The sequence below is a fragment of the Paroedura picta genome, chromosome 1 (assembly GCF_049243985.1).
Source record: "Paroedura picta isolate Pp20150507F chromosome 1, Ppicta_v3.0, whole genome shotgun sequence".
Taxonomy (NCBI): Eukaryota; Metazoa; Chordata; class Lepidosauria; order Squamata; family Gekkonidae; genus Paroedura; species Paroedura picta.
In genome coordinates, this window is record NC_135369.1 from 41,708,080 (window position 1) to 41,722,649 (window position 14,570).

General features: G+C 44.4%; 1 protein-coding gene across 1 annotated transcript in view; it reads left to right on the forward strand.

The window, feature by feature from the left end:
- The first annotated feature begins 4,576 nt into the window (after window positions 1-4,576).
- Window positions 4,577-14,570, forward strand: part of KCNK12 (potassium two pore domain channel subfamily K member 12) — a 55,999-nt gene continuing 46,005 nt past the window's right edge. The window contains exons 1-2 of the mRNA XM_077335173.1: window positions 4,577-4,921; window positions 5,555-6,788. Of these exons, the coding sequence (XP_077191288.1) occupies window positions 6,446-6,788 (343 nt within the window). The 5' untranslated portion in view covers window positions 4,577-4,921; window positions 5,555-6,445. The remainder of the gene's footprint in view (window positions 4,922-5,554; window positions 6,789-14,570) is intronic.

Genomic DNA, 14,570 nt, shown 5'->3' on the forward strand with positions numbered 1-14,570 from the left:
TGATGAAGAGTGCTTGCACTCGAAAGCTCATGCCTTGAATAAATCTTTGTGGGTCTTAATGGTCCTACTGGACGCTGGTTTTATTCTGCTTTTCGATGGACAGCTTAGTTCCCTATTAAATGAGTGCATCTTCTTTCGTTTGTATCCATGTTTCTCCAAACCACCAAGCTAACACTATTAATTATTCTATTAGCAAAATAATTGCTTTCACCAACCCAGACCTCCTTCTTAAAAAAAATAGAAGGCCAATGCAACACACACAGGAAACCACGCTTCTGTTGTGCTCATATTTGCTCTCCAGTTAAAACATGTTTAAATAATAAGATGACTGATTAAAGAGGCAAGAAGAACTGAGCACCACACGATTAGCAAAAAAATACGGCCCTGCTAATTCTACATTATCTTGGGCTGTACACCTCATTTAGCAAAACGATCAGAAGAAACCACCAAAACATTTGATTACTCTTACCCAAAACTTCTTTATACCATCATCCTCCCAGAGATAAACTATCCATTGCCTCGCCAACCCTTAGATTTGCCTGCATTTGAAGTAAATTAAAAGGGAAGAGAAGAACCCTTGGGTAATCAGGGGGCATCCTTCACCTTGAGACAACTAAGAACATAAACAGATACAACTGAGAATACTCTGCAAAGTAGGAAAATCTGGGTCGAGATTGCATTTCATGGCAGATCCCCAAACTGGTCCCTAAATGACTCCAGCTAGTAGACAAAGGCCTTGGCTAGCATCTCTTTGAATTTTCAGCACCTTGATGGGATTGACTGTTCTTTTTCTTCCTGTTGCTTAACAACCTCCGCATTTGTGCATGCCTTTTGAAATGCCGTTCAGCCCCCTTCTCCTTGGAGGTGTGCCCAGATGTAAAACAGAAAGATAGTTCTAGATGTGCCTGCATCAGTTTTCCACAGTCATACAGGGATGTTGATTTACAACCATATTTCAACATGCCCATGCCATATGGTGCATGTGGGACTTCGATTTTTCTGTTTGTTTTCTTAACCAAGTACAAGCATGGAAAGTGACAAAATGGAGACATGAATTCAGTATTGTTTTGCAAAGGGTTAGAGCACCATAAGCCAGCTTGGGCTAGAATGAAAATATGTTAGTGTTGGAAACTTGGATTTCTGTTTAAGAGTTGGACAAAAGAAGACTGAAAAAAGGAGAAGACTTACCATGCAAGACTTAACATACAATATGAAGCAGAGCTAATGCCCTTGAAGTCTTAGGAGGGTTTAACTTGGAGGCTTAAGAGTTTAACTCTGCCTAGAACTTCCCTATTAGTAACTGTTTGCCTTCGCAAATGTGTTGCCAGCTGTACGTCTTCCCCACCAACTAGTTCAACCCTCACGTGGAAATCAGATCCTCCAAACTGCACTCCTTTGATTTCAACCCCTGAGGATCCTCCAGGACTGTACCGTGCTGGAATTATATCTTCATGTCAGGCTCAGGGATTTCAAGTGAGGTTATTCTCAAGTTGTCCTTTTAAGCCATGACTGGTGCCAGCAACTGGCAAAGCAATGCAGTGATCTAGATTGATGGACTCTCCAAGGGCCAGAGGGCCAAGTTTCTGATATGGAGCAGTCCCCCTTCTACTGTCTCAAACTGAAAATCAGCAGTGGGGGCTAAAGGATCATGTGAGTTGTGTATTCTCTCCAAGGTCTCTTTTCTGGAGAGGAGGAGTTACAAGGATATTTGTCATTCTCTTTATCTAAACTTTATCCACCTCCTTGATTCTAAGAAGAAGAGTTGGTTTTAATTCTCTACCAGAAGGAGTCTCAACATGGCTTACAATCACCTTCTCTTCCTCTCTCCCTAACAGACACCCGATGAGGCAGGTGAGGCTGAGAGAACTCTGACAGGACTGCTCTATGAGAGCAGCACTATCAGGGCTGTGATGTGCCCAAGGTCACCTAGCTGGCTGCATATAGAAGAGCAGGGAATCAAACCCAGATTGCCAGATAAGAAGCCACCAGTCTTAACCACCACACCAAGCTGGCTGGGTGGGATCCACTGCATTGACATCATTTCTGGGCTTTCCTAAGGAATCCCCTCACATTCTAAGACCTGGGCTACATCTGCATGGAGCTTTTATTCCCATCCCAGGTTAATTCAGCCCCTGCCGTCTACACTGAATACAGTTTCCATTTTGATTTTAGGCAAATTAAATTTTTCATCTACAACCAGCATGATTGATCCGGAGTGACCCTACCTTTTCCCCGCAATGTCCTGGAGTGGAGATAACCCTTGGTATTTGAAAATCGAGCCTCCGATGCTGTAGAAAAGTCCTGGTTCAAAGGGCTTTTCAGTTCAAAGGCTTCCTCATCCCCAGGTTGCAAGGCTTCCCTTAAAGGGGAAGCCCTAACTTCTTTCAGCAGAAGCTCCAGAAGCCATAACTTCTCTCAGCAGAGATTTGCCTCTTGGATTTATTCCTCCTCCTCTACACCAGTTTGGTGTAGTGGTTGGGAGTGTGGACTTCTACTCTGGCATGCCAGGTTCAATTCTGCACTCCCCCACATGCAGCCAGCTGGGTGACCTTGGGTTCGCTACAGCACTGATAAAGCTGTTCTGACCAAGCAGTGATATCAGGGCTCTCTCATCCTCACCCACTTCACAGGGTGTCTGTTGGGGGAGAGGAAAGGGAAGGTGACTGTAAGCCGCTTCGGGTAGAGAAAAGTGGCATATAAGAACCAACTCTTCTTCTTCTTCTTCTTCTTCTTCTTCTTCTTCTTCTTCTTCTTCTTCTTCTTCTTCTTCTTCTTCTTCTTCTTCTTCCTCTGCTGACTCCAATCCTCTTCCCCCACCCCTTCAAGAAAAGAAAGAAAGATGCTCCTGCTGCACTTGGCTCCCCCCCCTTCTCCCTAATCACATGTAGAACACTCTTCTGTTTCAATGGGGGGATAGAGGAAGACCTGAGTTCAAATCGATCTGAATTCAGCAGGATCCACAATGGAATAAACAAAGTAAGTGCAGATTACTTATCTACTCTCTCACCAGGCACTATCTATAACAGTTTTGCAGAGAAGAAGCAATGGTACAACTTTGGGCTCTCTCATCATTGAGATACTCTGGCAAGAAGAGCCACACCAGGCATGCTGCCCCCTACTGCACACCTGTTCAAGAACATAAGTGCCCTTCAAGGAGCTTCTGGTCTTACAACTTGCATTACCCTACCCTCAGCCTTCTTGAGCCATCAGGTATCTTCCAAGTAACTGCAAATTGGTAGGGGGAAGACAAGACTTGAAGAGGGAAAGTGGTGAGTGGGCAAAGAAGCGCTGAACCATTCCCTTTCCCACTTCTTTCCCCACCAACTTTGCACTCGCCACTGACTTTATTCACACGAGGGGTCCAGATCTCTGCTTGCCACATCTCAGGTGGGAAGGGGCTGGGACTCCACTGAGTGGATTTAGTTCCTGCCTGCCAACACTCTGGGGAAAAGTTAGAAAACATCTTTTTAATTTATTTTTGGGAGGTTACTGTTCTGCACAGCGTGTCTCATGGCACTTGGTGCATTGGTTTATTTTCATATCACCCATTGCACAATATTGCACACAAGTTCAGATGACAACAAAGACACAAGACACCATGTGCAGCAATGGACACGTATGCATTAGTAAAGGCATTGTTTGCAGATTAGGCTGATGATGAAAGCAATTAAGACCTTGCCCACACATAGAGACTGCCTGGATCAACCAGCCTCACTTTATTTATTTATTTATTTATTTAGCCCATTTAGACATTTCCCTGAGAAAGCAAGAATAATTAGTCAATTTTTTTTATATAAAAAGAGAGAGATGGAAGGAGCGTGATGGAAAGGCAATATCACCTTTGATATCTATCTACACATTTCTTTTGTTCCACTGTTGCCTTGTGTTAAATACGTCTTGCATGTTTTAAAACTACAGGAGCCTGCAAAACTTGTTTACCAGAGCAGACAGTGCATACGGAAAAGTGCAGCCAAATGAAGCCTTTTTCAGCTTACCAAAAATAACTACTGTCTGTCTGCAGCCCGAGCAGGAAAGTGGGTTGATGGGGGCGGGGGTGATGAAGTGGGTCTTTTTATTTCCTGGATAAAATGTGTTACACCGGCTTTTCTATTTGATACATTCTCCCCCCCCCCCCCCATAGATCCATTTCCACACCCGCAAGCTAGCTCATCTATCAAAATATCTCTGTGAGCCACATCAATATTGATTAGGTAAGATACAGGCACTCCGAATCAAGAGACGGCTTTAAAACTGTCCTGGAGTTTATATTCAGGTGAAAGTGATGCTTCTGATTCCTGTTGCACGATTGAAAGAAAACACGGGTCCCTTTTGCGGCTGGATCCTCACTGTTGCTTCTGGATATAATTCTGCCGCGGACCATCCTTCTCCACCCCAGAAAACCCCCGGCAGCAGTAGCATCGGAAGACGCCGCTCTAGCACAAACAGCAACCGAATAGCAAAAAGAGAAAAAGAAAGGGGGAAAAAAAAGGGGGGGGGGACCACCTCCCGGTTCTTCGGCAGGGCGGGCACAACCACCATTTTCCCCTTTGCTTCGGATTGGGCGCCCTGCGTGTTTTTCAGTCAACAGATCTGCCGCGAAATAAACGAGGAGGTGGAAGCGACCATTGCTCCGCTCGCAGCGCCGGAGCCCGAACAGCCCCGCAGCCCCCTCGGCTCAACTACAGGCGGGGACAGGCGGGAGTCGCGGCGGGCGCACGCGGAGCTGCAGTGCGCTATCCGCGGTGCTGAACAGCCGCACTCCCTTCCCCAGCGATCGCCGCCAGAGCCACAGCCAACAGCCCCCGGCCGCCAACTCGCTCCGGAGACGCAAGGGACCCTTGACGGGAAGCTGCTTCAGGGACGCCCGAGACTTAAAACTTGCACCTTCGGGGGGGTCAGATGTACTTTGAAAAACAACATGGTGTGTGTGTGCGTGTGTGTGTGTGTGTGTGTGTGTGTTTGCTCACGGTTCGATTAGAGGAAAGTCTTTTGTCAAAGGCTGGGGCGTAGGGGGTCAGAAAGGGGGCCACTTGACCACAAACTGAGTCGGAAGAGAGAGCTGTGCCTGAACTAAAAGAATGGCACTGGGGGGGGTGCTAGGGAGGGGGAGGACTCATCGGTAAAGTACATTTTGTTCACTCCCGTTCTTTGCTTTGGACACAGTCTGATTTGCATTGCGGGGAGGGATTCTGTGAGCAGGGAGGTGCTGGTGTTGGTTTAGGGAAGGGGTTGGACTGGATGACCTTCTGATTTCAGTCTGTTTTCTGCTTTAAACCATCTCCAGGTAAAAGCCCACGACCAGTTCATCATTTGTTTTGGTTTTGGAAGGGAATTTATTCTTTTCTCCTTGCAACCCCCTCCCCCCCAAAGCATGTTTCATTTCAGGGTGATACTTGTAAGCTAGTAAAAGAAAGTCAATTCTGATAGTTGGGGATGTTGTGTTAGGTATGCCAAAACTAGAGCAAAGGTCCATGTTGTGTGTTTAGATCTATGTAGATGTGTAAGATATTTACTAAGACCTCAATTAAGTTCTATTGATATTCCATTGGTCTAGGTTTTTCCAAGTCAAGGAGATAGCTGCAGAACCAAAGCAAATGAGAAACACAGAGGCTGGTTGGATGTACTGGTGTAACATAACTATGGCTGGCTGTTTCTCAGTAACAGTTCGACACATCTGCACTCCTACAACCTCAAAAGATTGTCTTGAATGCAACTGGCATCTGTTCTCCTACCCTTACTTCAGGTATCTTTCCAGGGATATCTAGTGAACAAGAAGGCAACTTGTATAAAGACTCTAGTCAACCCAACAAAGGAAAAAGATGTACTTTTGCAATGCTTAACCGAAGGAGTTTGTTTTCCAACTGTATTCACCTAAAAGGGGAGGGGGAATGACCAGAAGCTGTTTACACAGAGATGACTGAATTCACTGAAAATCGTTTAGGAGAAAAGCACAACAGATTCTGATGGCCTTGCCTGCCATAGCCCAGCACTACAGAAATAACTGGTTGAAATTTTCTGCAAGGTAGTAGGTGGCAAAAGAAGCAAAGTCCATATGCTTTTAATTTGGATAAAGGCTGAAATGCAAGAAATATGGCCCTGAGGAGCAATCTGGGACTGGAGAGTAAAGCCATGTTGTACAAGCAAATGACCACTGCACTCCAGAGCTCAGTGATGGGCTGGGGGCATCAAGGAACTCCCAATGTGGATTTAACGAAGTCCCTGTCCCTAGGCTAATGTGGGAGACCCCTATGGGACACAGGTTAGTGGAATTATGCACTGACATTAAGCATGATAAGCCAAGATCAATGACTCAGATGAGAAACCTTTCTGGTGAACTTGGAACCAAGTTTTCCTCTTGGACTCTTTAACTAGACGGTAGCTCCATGCCAGTGTCTCCAATGAGGTGTTGGTTGCTGTCCGTCACCTCTGTGGTGCTGAAATTTGGATGATGTCTATCAGGAGACCAAAGGGCTGCTGCTGCGTGTCGCATTTCAATGAGGACAATGGCAGGTTCATCCTCTTAGCAGTGCTCATTGTGGCATATCTGACCGCCGGAGCCACTATTTTCTCAGCCATTGAGAGCCCATCTGAAGCAGAAGCTCAGCATCGTTGGAACTGGACCCTTCAGAACTTCAGCCAGATCTTCAACATTAGCCTCCCCGAGTTGAGGGCCTTCTTACGAAATTATGAAGCAGCCATGGCAGCAGGTATCAGGGCAGATGCCCTCCGCCCAAGATGGGACTTCACAGGGGCTTTCTATTTTGTGGGCACAGTAGTGTCAACGATTGGTAAGTCTTACTCTTTCTTTGCCACATTCAGAGCCTACCTTATACCACCTACCTTCTTAACTGGTGCATGGTTTCAGTAATGATCTCCACCAAATCTTATAGAAACAGCATATGTGTGAAGAATTTGGGGGAGCCAATGAGAGTAGCACAACAGGGCTGAATGTTTTTCAAGCTGATGTCCTTCAATGAATAGTATAGTATGCATTATTTAAAACCTACCTACCTCTCTGTGCCAGCATCTGTGATTCCCTTTCCCTCGTTCTTTTGCCTTCTCCTTTTGTCACCTTTCTGTCTGTCGTCTCTATTTCTTGACTGAGCTGTGGCAAGACAGCAGTATTGCTAATGTGGATTTTTTTTTAAAGAGAGTAAGTTCAATATACATTCATATATAAGGATGACATTGGCTTGTGCTTAAAGCAATCTATAAAATAATAAATGTATAAGAAATATTCCATTCCATTTCCTTAATAACAGGCATGTGATATACAAATATTACATGAGATACTCAGATGGCCCTTTTGGGTGTCATGTGTGAAAATGTTGTTAATAAAAGCAATACAGTAGGGCATGCGTGAAAGAGGAGGATCCAGGAGCCAAAGCGATTCCGAGGGGTGCGGTGATATTTGGGGAGATCACATATATGCTATTTTGCAGGCGTTGCTTTTTTCCAAAGGGAAAGGGAAACCACAGACTGAGTAACATGCAAGCACCTCCTCCTTTAAAAAATCAGAACAAAAAATAAACAGCTGCTATGCTCTGATGAAGTAAGTTGGATGAGGTTCTCCACTGTGGAATGTTGTTTTTCTTTCTAGAAAGCTTTCTTAAGTTGCTATAGCAACAGGAGTTTGGAAAGTAGTTTGAAAGTAAAGATGCCTCTGAGAGGGAGGGAGGGAGGGAGGGAGGGAGGGAGGGAGAGGTGGTGTTCCCCTACTTTGAGCAACTGTCTGCAGTTTACATCCAGGGAGATTTTTTTTTGGGGGGGGGGAGTTAAATGCTAAAATTCCGGTATGTTTCCACCTTTATAAATCAGCCTTGTCAGTTCAATGGCCAAGTTCTCACTGAAACACTAAACTTGTGGCTGAGCTATACCACCTCAGGTTGCAAGAGGCTTAAATGATGAAATTCTCTGCCTGCAAAAGGAAAGATCATATCTCCCATCGGGAGAGTAGGCCAACCAACATGACACTTTATCTGTCGCTGCCCCAACATAAATCCGAATGTGAAATTCTTATTTCAAGCAAGACATAAATAAACAGTCCATCCTACAGAAGTGAGAGTCAGACAGATTTTGTATTTCTTTGGGATGTTAATATAAATTGGGTACAAGGGTTTTCCTTGTGGGGTAGGATTTCCAACACCAATGGCTCACAAAATAGGTACATAAAATGTGTGGTCCATTGCACAGCATAATTCAGTGGCAAAAATTAAATTTAAATTAGGATCTCACACTTGTCCATCATTTCTTTAGCATCTACCCTGGAATATAATAGGAACTGTGTTGGGCCAAGTGAAGAAATAATCTTCTTTAGGCTTTTGAATCGCTCACAGGGCAGAAAAATGATTATTTGGCCCTTTGATGACTGATAGCTACTATCTAGTGAGCATTCCTGTAGACAGTAGCCACCAGTCATCAAAGGGCCAAGGACTCACAATTTGGGGGGAGGAGTATGCTGATGTATGAAGAAGGCATGTGTCTTGCTTGGGGGGGGGGGAACTGGTACTACCTTGACAGCCAGCTTGTTGTGGTGGTTAAAAGCGGTGACCTTTAATCTAGGGAACTGGGTTTGATTCCCCAGTTCCTCACATGAAGCCACTTGGGTGACCTTGGGCCAGTCACAGTTCTCTCAGAGCTCTTTCAGCCTCACAGGGTGTCTGTTGTGGGGAAAGAAAGGAATTGTAAGCCACTTTGAGACTCCTTCAGGTTGTAGCCTTTCTTGATATTTGGGAACAAAATATGCAAAATATACCTAATAATGTAGTTATGATAAAACAGTATTACTCTGTTTCACTAAGAACCTGGAGTTAATTCTAAAAAAAACATTATCTAAAAATGCCACAATGCAAGAGGTTTGTACAGGAGCAGTCTATTGACAATTATTAGTTCATTCAGTTTAGATTGAAAAGTGGACAATAGATTGTTAATCAAAAAGGGAGTTCAGGGAGTTCAGGTAGTAAAAGGGAAGAGGGGTTTACAAAAACCCAGCTCTTTTTCTTCTTCTTCAAGTCTAACAGTATCTGTGCTGATACCTGTCTGTACCTCAATGCATAACCTGCATGCTGCTACAAAACAAAGGCACTTCAGGACCATCACTGCTCAGTCTTCATACAGAAGCTATCTATCTATAGCTTCTCAGCCCTGTCCTGGTGGAAGATTCTGCCACAAGACAATAGGCCCTTGTGGAACCTTAGACAGTACTGCGGGGCTGTAAAACAGCTGTTCTGCTGGGCCAATGGCTGACACTAGCCACTGACTACTCCACCTGTAGCCATCAGGCTATACCCTCCAAGTGAGGGCTAAATTACGTGGACCCCCCTTCCCATATAAGAACACTATTAAGGGCAATAGTAGCTGTCTAATTTTAAGATATTTTAACTATATTTAACTAATGTTAATTTTGGGGGTATTTTTTTAGAATGTATGTATTTCATTGACATTGTAATCCACCTTGAGTCTTTTTGAGAAAGGGCAGAATAAAAGTCAAAACATAAATCAATATAACAGCTAGGCCCTCTCTCATCTGAAACTTCCTTTTCAGGGAGCATTTCAGCGAAGAAACTGCATGTGGCACTGGAGTTGCCTGGTCACCTGTGCAAGAAACAGAGTACAAGCCCACAGAAGGGGGATGTAACCTTTTCCTCTGCTGTACTGGTTTTCCATTTGTTTTTTAACCTGGAAAAAGCTTTAAAGCTGGAACCTGCCAGCTGTATTCTGAAGAAGCCCAGACCAATCCACCACTTCAGGTCTCTGCCACCTCACGCTCCTTCATGTACGAATCCAACCTCGCTCTGGCCTTCTTCCCTTCTGACTGTTTAACTTTAGGGGCTGCTCGCTCAGCAGTAGCTGTATAACTGCACAGAGATGAGCACAGCATAAAATCATAAGAATTGACACACTGGGTCATCCTGATGTTCTCTCCAGCTGAGCATTCTGTCTGCTGGGAGTCAGCCGGCTGCCTCAGGGAGGTTCGCAAGGAGGCCAGGATGGCAGGACTCACCCTTTGTTCTTATTTCCTAGCAGTTACCTTTCAGTAACGCCAACATCTATTTAGGGCAGGATGAGTGTGTGCCTCCATCGTCTCCAGTGGGGCTGAAGGATGCAATTACAAAACATTTCTTCCTAACCCTTGGTACAACAACTGAGGATTTGGAGGGAATGCCTTCTGATTGCATCCTTTTATCCCGTTGAAGACTGTGAGGTGCATGCTGATCCGGTCCCAAATAATGTATGCTGGTGCTGAGTGTCACCTTAAACTTCTGCACAACATTAGAAGCTCACTGCCTGCAAAATCTTTTGTACTTCTCAGCTTCATTGACATCTCTCTAAGTAATCTGGACCAAGGGCTGATTACAAATGTAACAGATAGATTTTTCAGTGTAAGACTCAAAGTTTTGATCGTCATTCTCATATTTTATTTGGTTAATCAGACTGTGGGCAATTTTAATCCAGAAGGCTGAGGGTAAAAGGCAGGCATGTTTGGTTAAGGGGTTGCTGTAATTTTGGTGTCTTTCATGGGGTGTGGGGGGAGATATGGCATCTCTCTTAATCAGCTGACCCTTTTCTTTACCGGATTGCAAGCTATCTCACTCTTCCCTTAATTTCTCAGAAGGGCTCCTATGCTGAAGTTGCAGTAATATGGATATGTGATGGACTGTACTCTTAAAAGCTTAGAAGTGCTGTGTAAACAGATAAAGGACCGTGAAAGGTTAATTTGTCATAGAGCCAGAGAGCCCTGAGTGACAATATGTTGCAAGAGATCTGATCAGTTAACATCAGCTGAACAGACTTTTGAGCTGGATGCTGGGGAGAATTCAGTCTGATTTCAGCCCTGGCTGAGACTGTTTTCACACTAGCTATATTGTTTGGATTTGCCTTTTTAAAGAGCTGCAGTTTCCATCTCTTTCCACATTAATATCCACCTTTCCAGGTGCAGACCTTACCATGCGTTTTGGAAATTCTCAGTTATAACGATTTCATCAGTCGGCAATCTAATTCAGGGCTACCCAGTAAAGAAATACATGCTTCCGGGGTTTTCCCCATGGCTGCCATTCTGAGTCATTTGTGCATGCCCCTTTCCTCATCACCATCCTACCTCCCCCCTTTCTTTCTCCCACTCCCTTCCTCCATCTCAAAACATAAGCCTTTTTTTAAAAAGTGGATTATTGCATTACAATGCTGTTTCTAGCAGGAAACAGAGACAGTCTTCCACATTGCACTGCACTGGCATTGTAACATTAAAAATTCCACTTCTAGTATACTGGGGGGGAAGAGGGGAAGGCGATCAAGGGCACTCAATGGTGGAATTAAAGGGTGGAATTAAATGAAAGATTCAAGCGGGCACCATTTTGTAAAACAAACATTTTTGGGAAAGGGAGCAAAGCCTAGAGAAAGCCTAGAGTCAACTCACAGCATCCAAGGGAAACCCAAATCAAGGCTAAAATGAAGTATGTATCCTAATGCAGAAATGGTCTAAGAGCAGTTTAACACAGATGGAAGAATTGGGGGAAAGTTGTCAAGGAAGTTCGGGAAATAGATGAAGACTCTCATTTGGGCCAAAGAAAGAGGATAGTTCTTCTAGTGAGAGAAGAATTTCCCAACCTAGTCAAACAGTTAGCTCCCTACCCAGTTAGCTCCAAAGAAATCTGGTGTGGTTAGAAACTTCCTTTAGAGACCTTAAGAGTTAGTTGAAAACTTAAGACAAGTACTGGTGTTTCAAAAGAAGGGATTTGGGCACTAAAAAAATGTACCAGCCTTTTGGAATCCAAAAGAGTTAGAGAAGTGTTTGTACCTGAGGGATCGCCTCTTCACTTACACTTCCCAAAGAGCCTTACGCTCTAGAACTTCCAAATTCCTGGGGATCCCTGGCCCCAGGGAAGCTCGCTTGATCTCATCCAGGGCCAGAGCTTTCTCTGTTCTGGCCCCTGCCTGGTGGAATGAGCTACCACAGGAGCTCAGGGCCCTGTTCAGCAGGGCCTGCAAAAGGGAGCTCCTCCACCAGGGATTTGGTTGGGGTTGACCTGTACCACCACTTCCCAAAGGCCTTCCTCCTGAGCCTGCCTCCCATGGCACCCACCATAATTCCGCCCAACCCACTGGGCTATCAGTATGAGTTAATTTAATGTTTCCCACATTTTTCTACTGTTCCATGTTGCTTGTTGTTTCACTTTATTATTGTTAGCCTAAGTTATCTGTACCGTTCTGTTTTATGTGAACTGCCCTGAGCCTTTGGGGAGGGTAGTATATAAATATAACAAATAAATAATTTGGTGAAAACATTGAATCAAAAACCTCTCAAGAAAGATACAAGTCACTATGAAAAGCTTAAGAAACTCTCATTAGTCTGAAACATAATAACTAAAGTCTGTGCATGTACTGTTTTTATCTCAAAAATTTCCGCCCCTGATTTCACCTCTATCTCAAATAAAATATTTCATTACTTTTTAACTTTCAAAATGCCTCCAATGCTATTTAAGTTGTTTAAGTTAAAATGGGGTCCTGATCCTTCCCTCCGATTCCTGGGCAGAGCCAACAGCCAAATTCTCATACTGTGACAGGGTGAGACATACAGAGTTCTTCAACAAAGACGAAAACATATTACTAGGGTGGCTCAGTCATAGGTGGGAAAGAAAAACAGAGGAAAAATGTTTCCTCTGAGGGCTGGAAGTAGATGGGGCTGTCATGCCATGTTTATTTAAATTTAATAGATTAATTATTTTATTAGCCAATTAACTCTCAGCTGGCTAACAGACAAAAATCTTTAATCAACACCAGCCCAAATAACAAATACATTTTCTTTAACTTTTTTAGTTGCACCTCCTGCTAGGTAAGTGACATGCTGCTTTTCTCTTGCAGTTTACTCAGAAGCAACTGACAGCATTCAGGATTGTAGCCTTGGGATTCCAAGCTAGATTTATCAGTTTAAATCTATGGAGATGGATCCTCTGCAATTGCAGGGGTGGATGCTTCCTGCCTTCCCCCAGCAGCTTGTTTTGAGGAATGTCAGGGATTGGGATTCCCATATAGACTAAAATAGATGTCAAATGGATGGGTGCAATTGAAAAAAAATATTACCAAATTATGGATAGAGAAGGTAAGGGAAGTACTTTTCTCGCTCACAATACTAGAACTCATGAGCACTCAATGAAATTAATGAACAATAGAACTGATAAAAGGAAATACTTCTTCACCCAAAATGTACTTAATAGAAGTAATTCACTACTGGTGACGGCTACAGGCACAGACAAATTCAAAAGGGGACTGGATATCCATATGGAGCAGAGGTCGATGAGTGGCTATTAGCCACAACATATAGGTGGGATACAGAGGATGATGCTCTGTATTCTTGGTACTCGGTGTGTGTGTGTGGCACGCAGGCTTCTGGAGTTCTTGCCCTGCTGGTGAACTTCCTGAGGGCACCTTGGTTTTAACCACCATGTGACACCGAGTGTTGGCTGGATGGGCCATAGACATAAATCAATATGGCTTCCCTTCGGTTCTTTTTAAAATGTAGTTGTTGAATATGCCCCTCCTTTGTCAACAGAGCCTTTTCTACCGGTGGAAGACATCCTGTGCTGGAAGAAATGAGGCATTCAATCATAATCCTTTGCTTTTACTAGGTTGTAGCATGGCTAACTAAAGACATGAAAATGTTTTCTAGTACTAAGAGGACCAGAGAATATTATGGCTCACATTAAAATGATTGCCCCCGACCTTTGCATGGCCCTTTCCCAGGGGTTGCAGCGGTGGCCATGGCCACAGAGGTAGTGGAGGCTGAGGCGGAGGCTGTGGCGGCAGTGGAGGCTGCAGCGGCAGCATAGTGCTGGCCTCCTCTATGCTGCCTCGGAGCTTATCGAGACTGGGTGGAGGCCAGCACCACAGAAGTGGCCACAGCTGGGGCAGCAGCATGGCACTGGCCTCCTCCGCACCGCCTCAGAGCCACTTGACCTTTTAACTGGGGATGTCGGAGATTGAACCTGGGACCTTTTGCATGCTGAGCAGAGGCTCTTTTCCTGAGCTCCTCCCCTTGAGAGTTCAGTAGCATCATAAAGAAAAACAAGAGTTCCAAGGTATAGGCTTCCAATGGAGGTCCAGCTCTCTAAAGCTTATACCAGCCTTTCTCAACTTTTTTACTTTTGAGAAATCCCTGAAATGTTTTTCAGGCTTCAAAAAACCCCAGAAGTTCAGAATATGTTTGGGAAACATAGCTGTGTACATGCCCACCTGGTGTCTCCCCCTACAGTCCCATCATTGGCCATTTTTGGAGGGGGAAGGGTCAATATCACCCGATCAATGCTTAACAAATTAACTCTCACCAATTTGGGAAACCCTTCCAGTGCCATCAAGAAACCACAAGGTTTCACGAAACCTTGGTTGGGAAAGCCTGGCTTATACCCTGGGAATCTTGCTGGTCTTTAAGGATAAGAAATTATATGATAGTTTAATTTTGGATCTGGGATTGCTCCTTCACACAAACCCCAGGGGATAACAGAGTTATGAGCGATGAACATGGTTGTCCAAACCAGCCTACAGTACTCTTCCGAGGTACAAAAGGGTGACTAAGATCT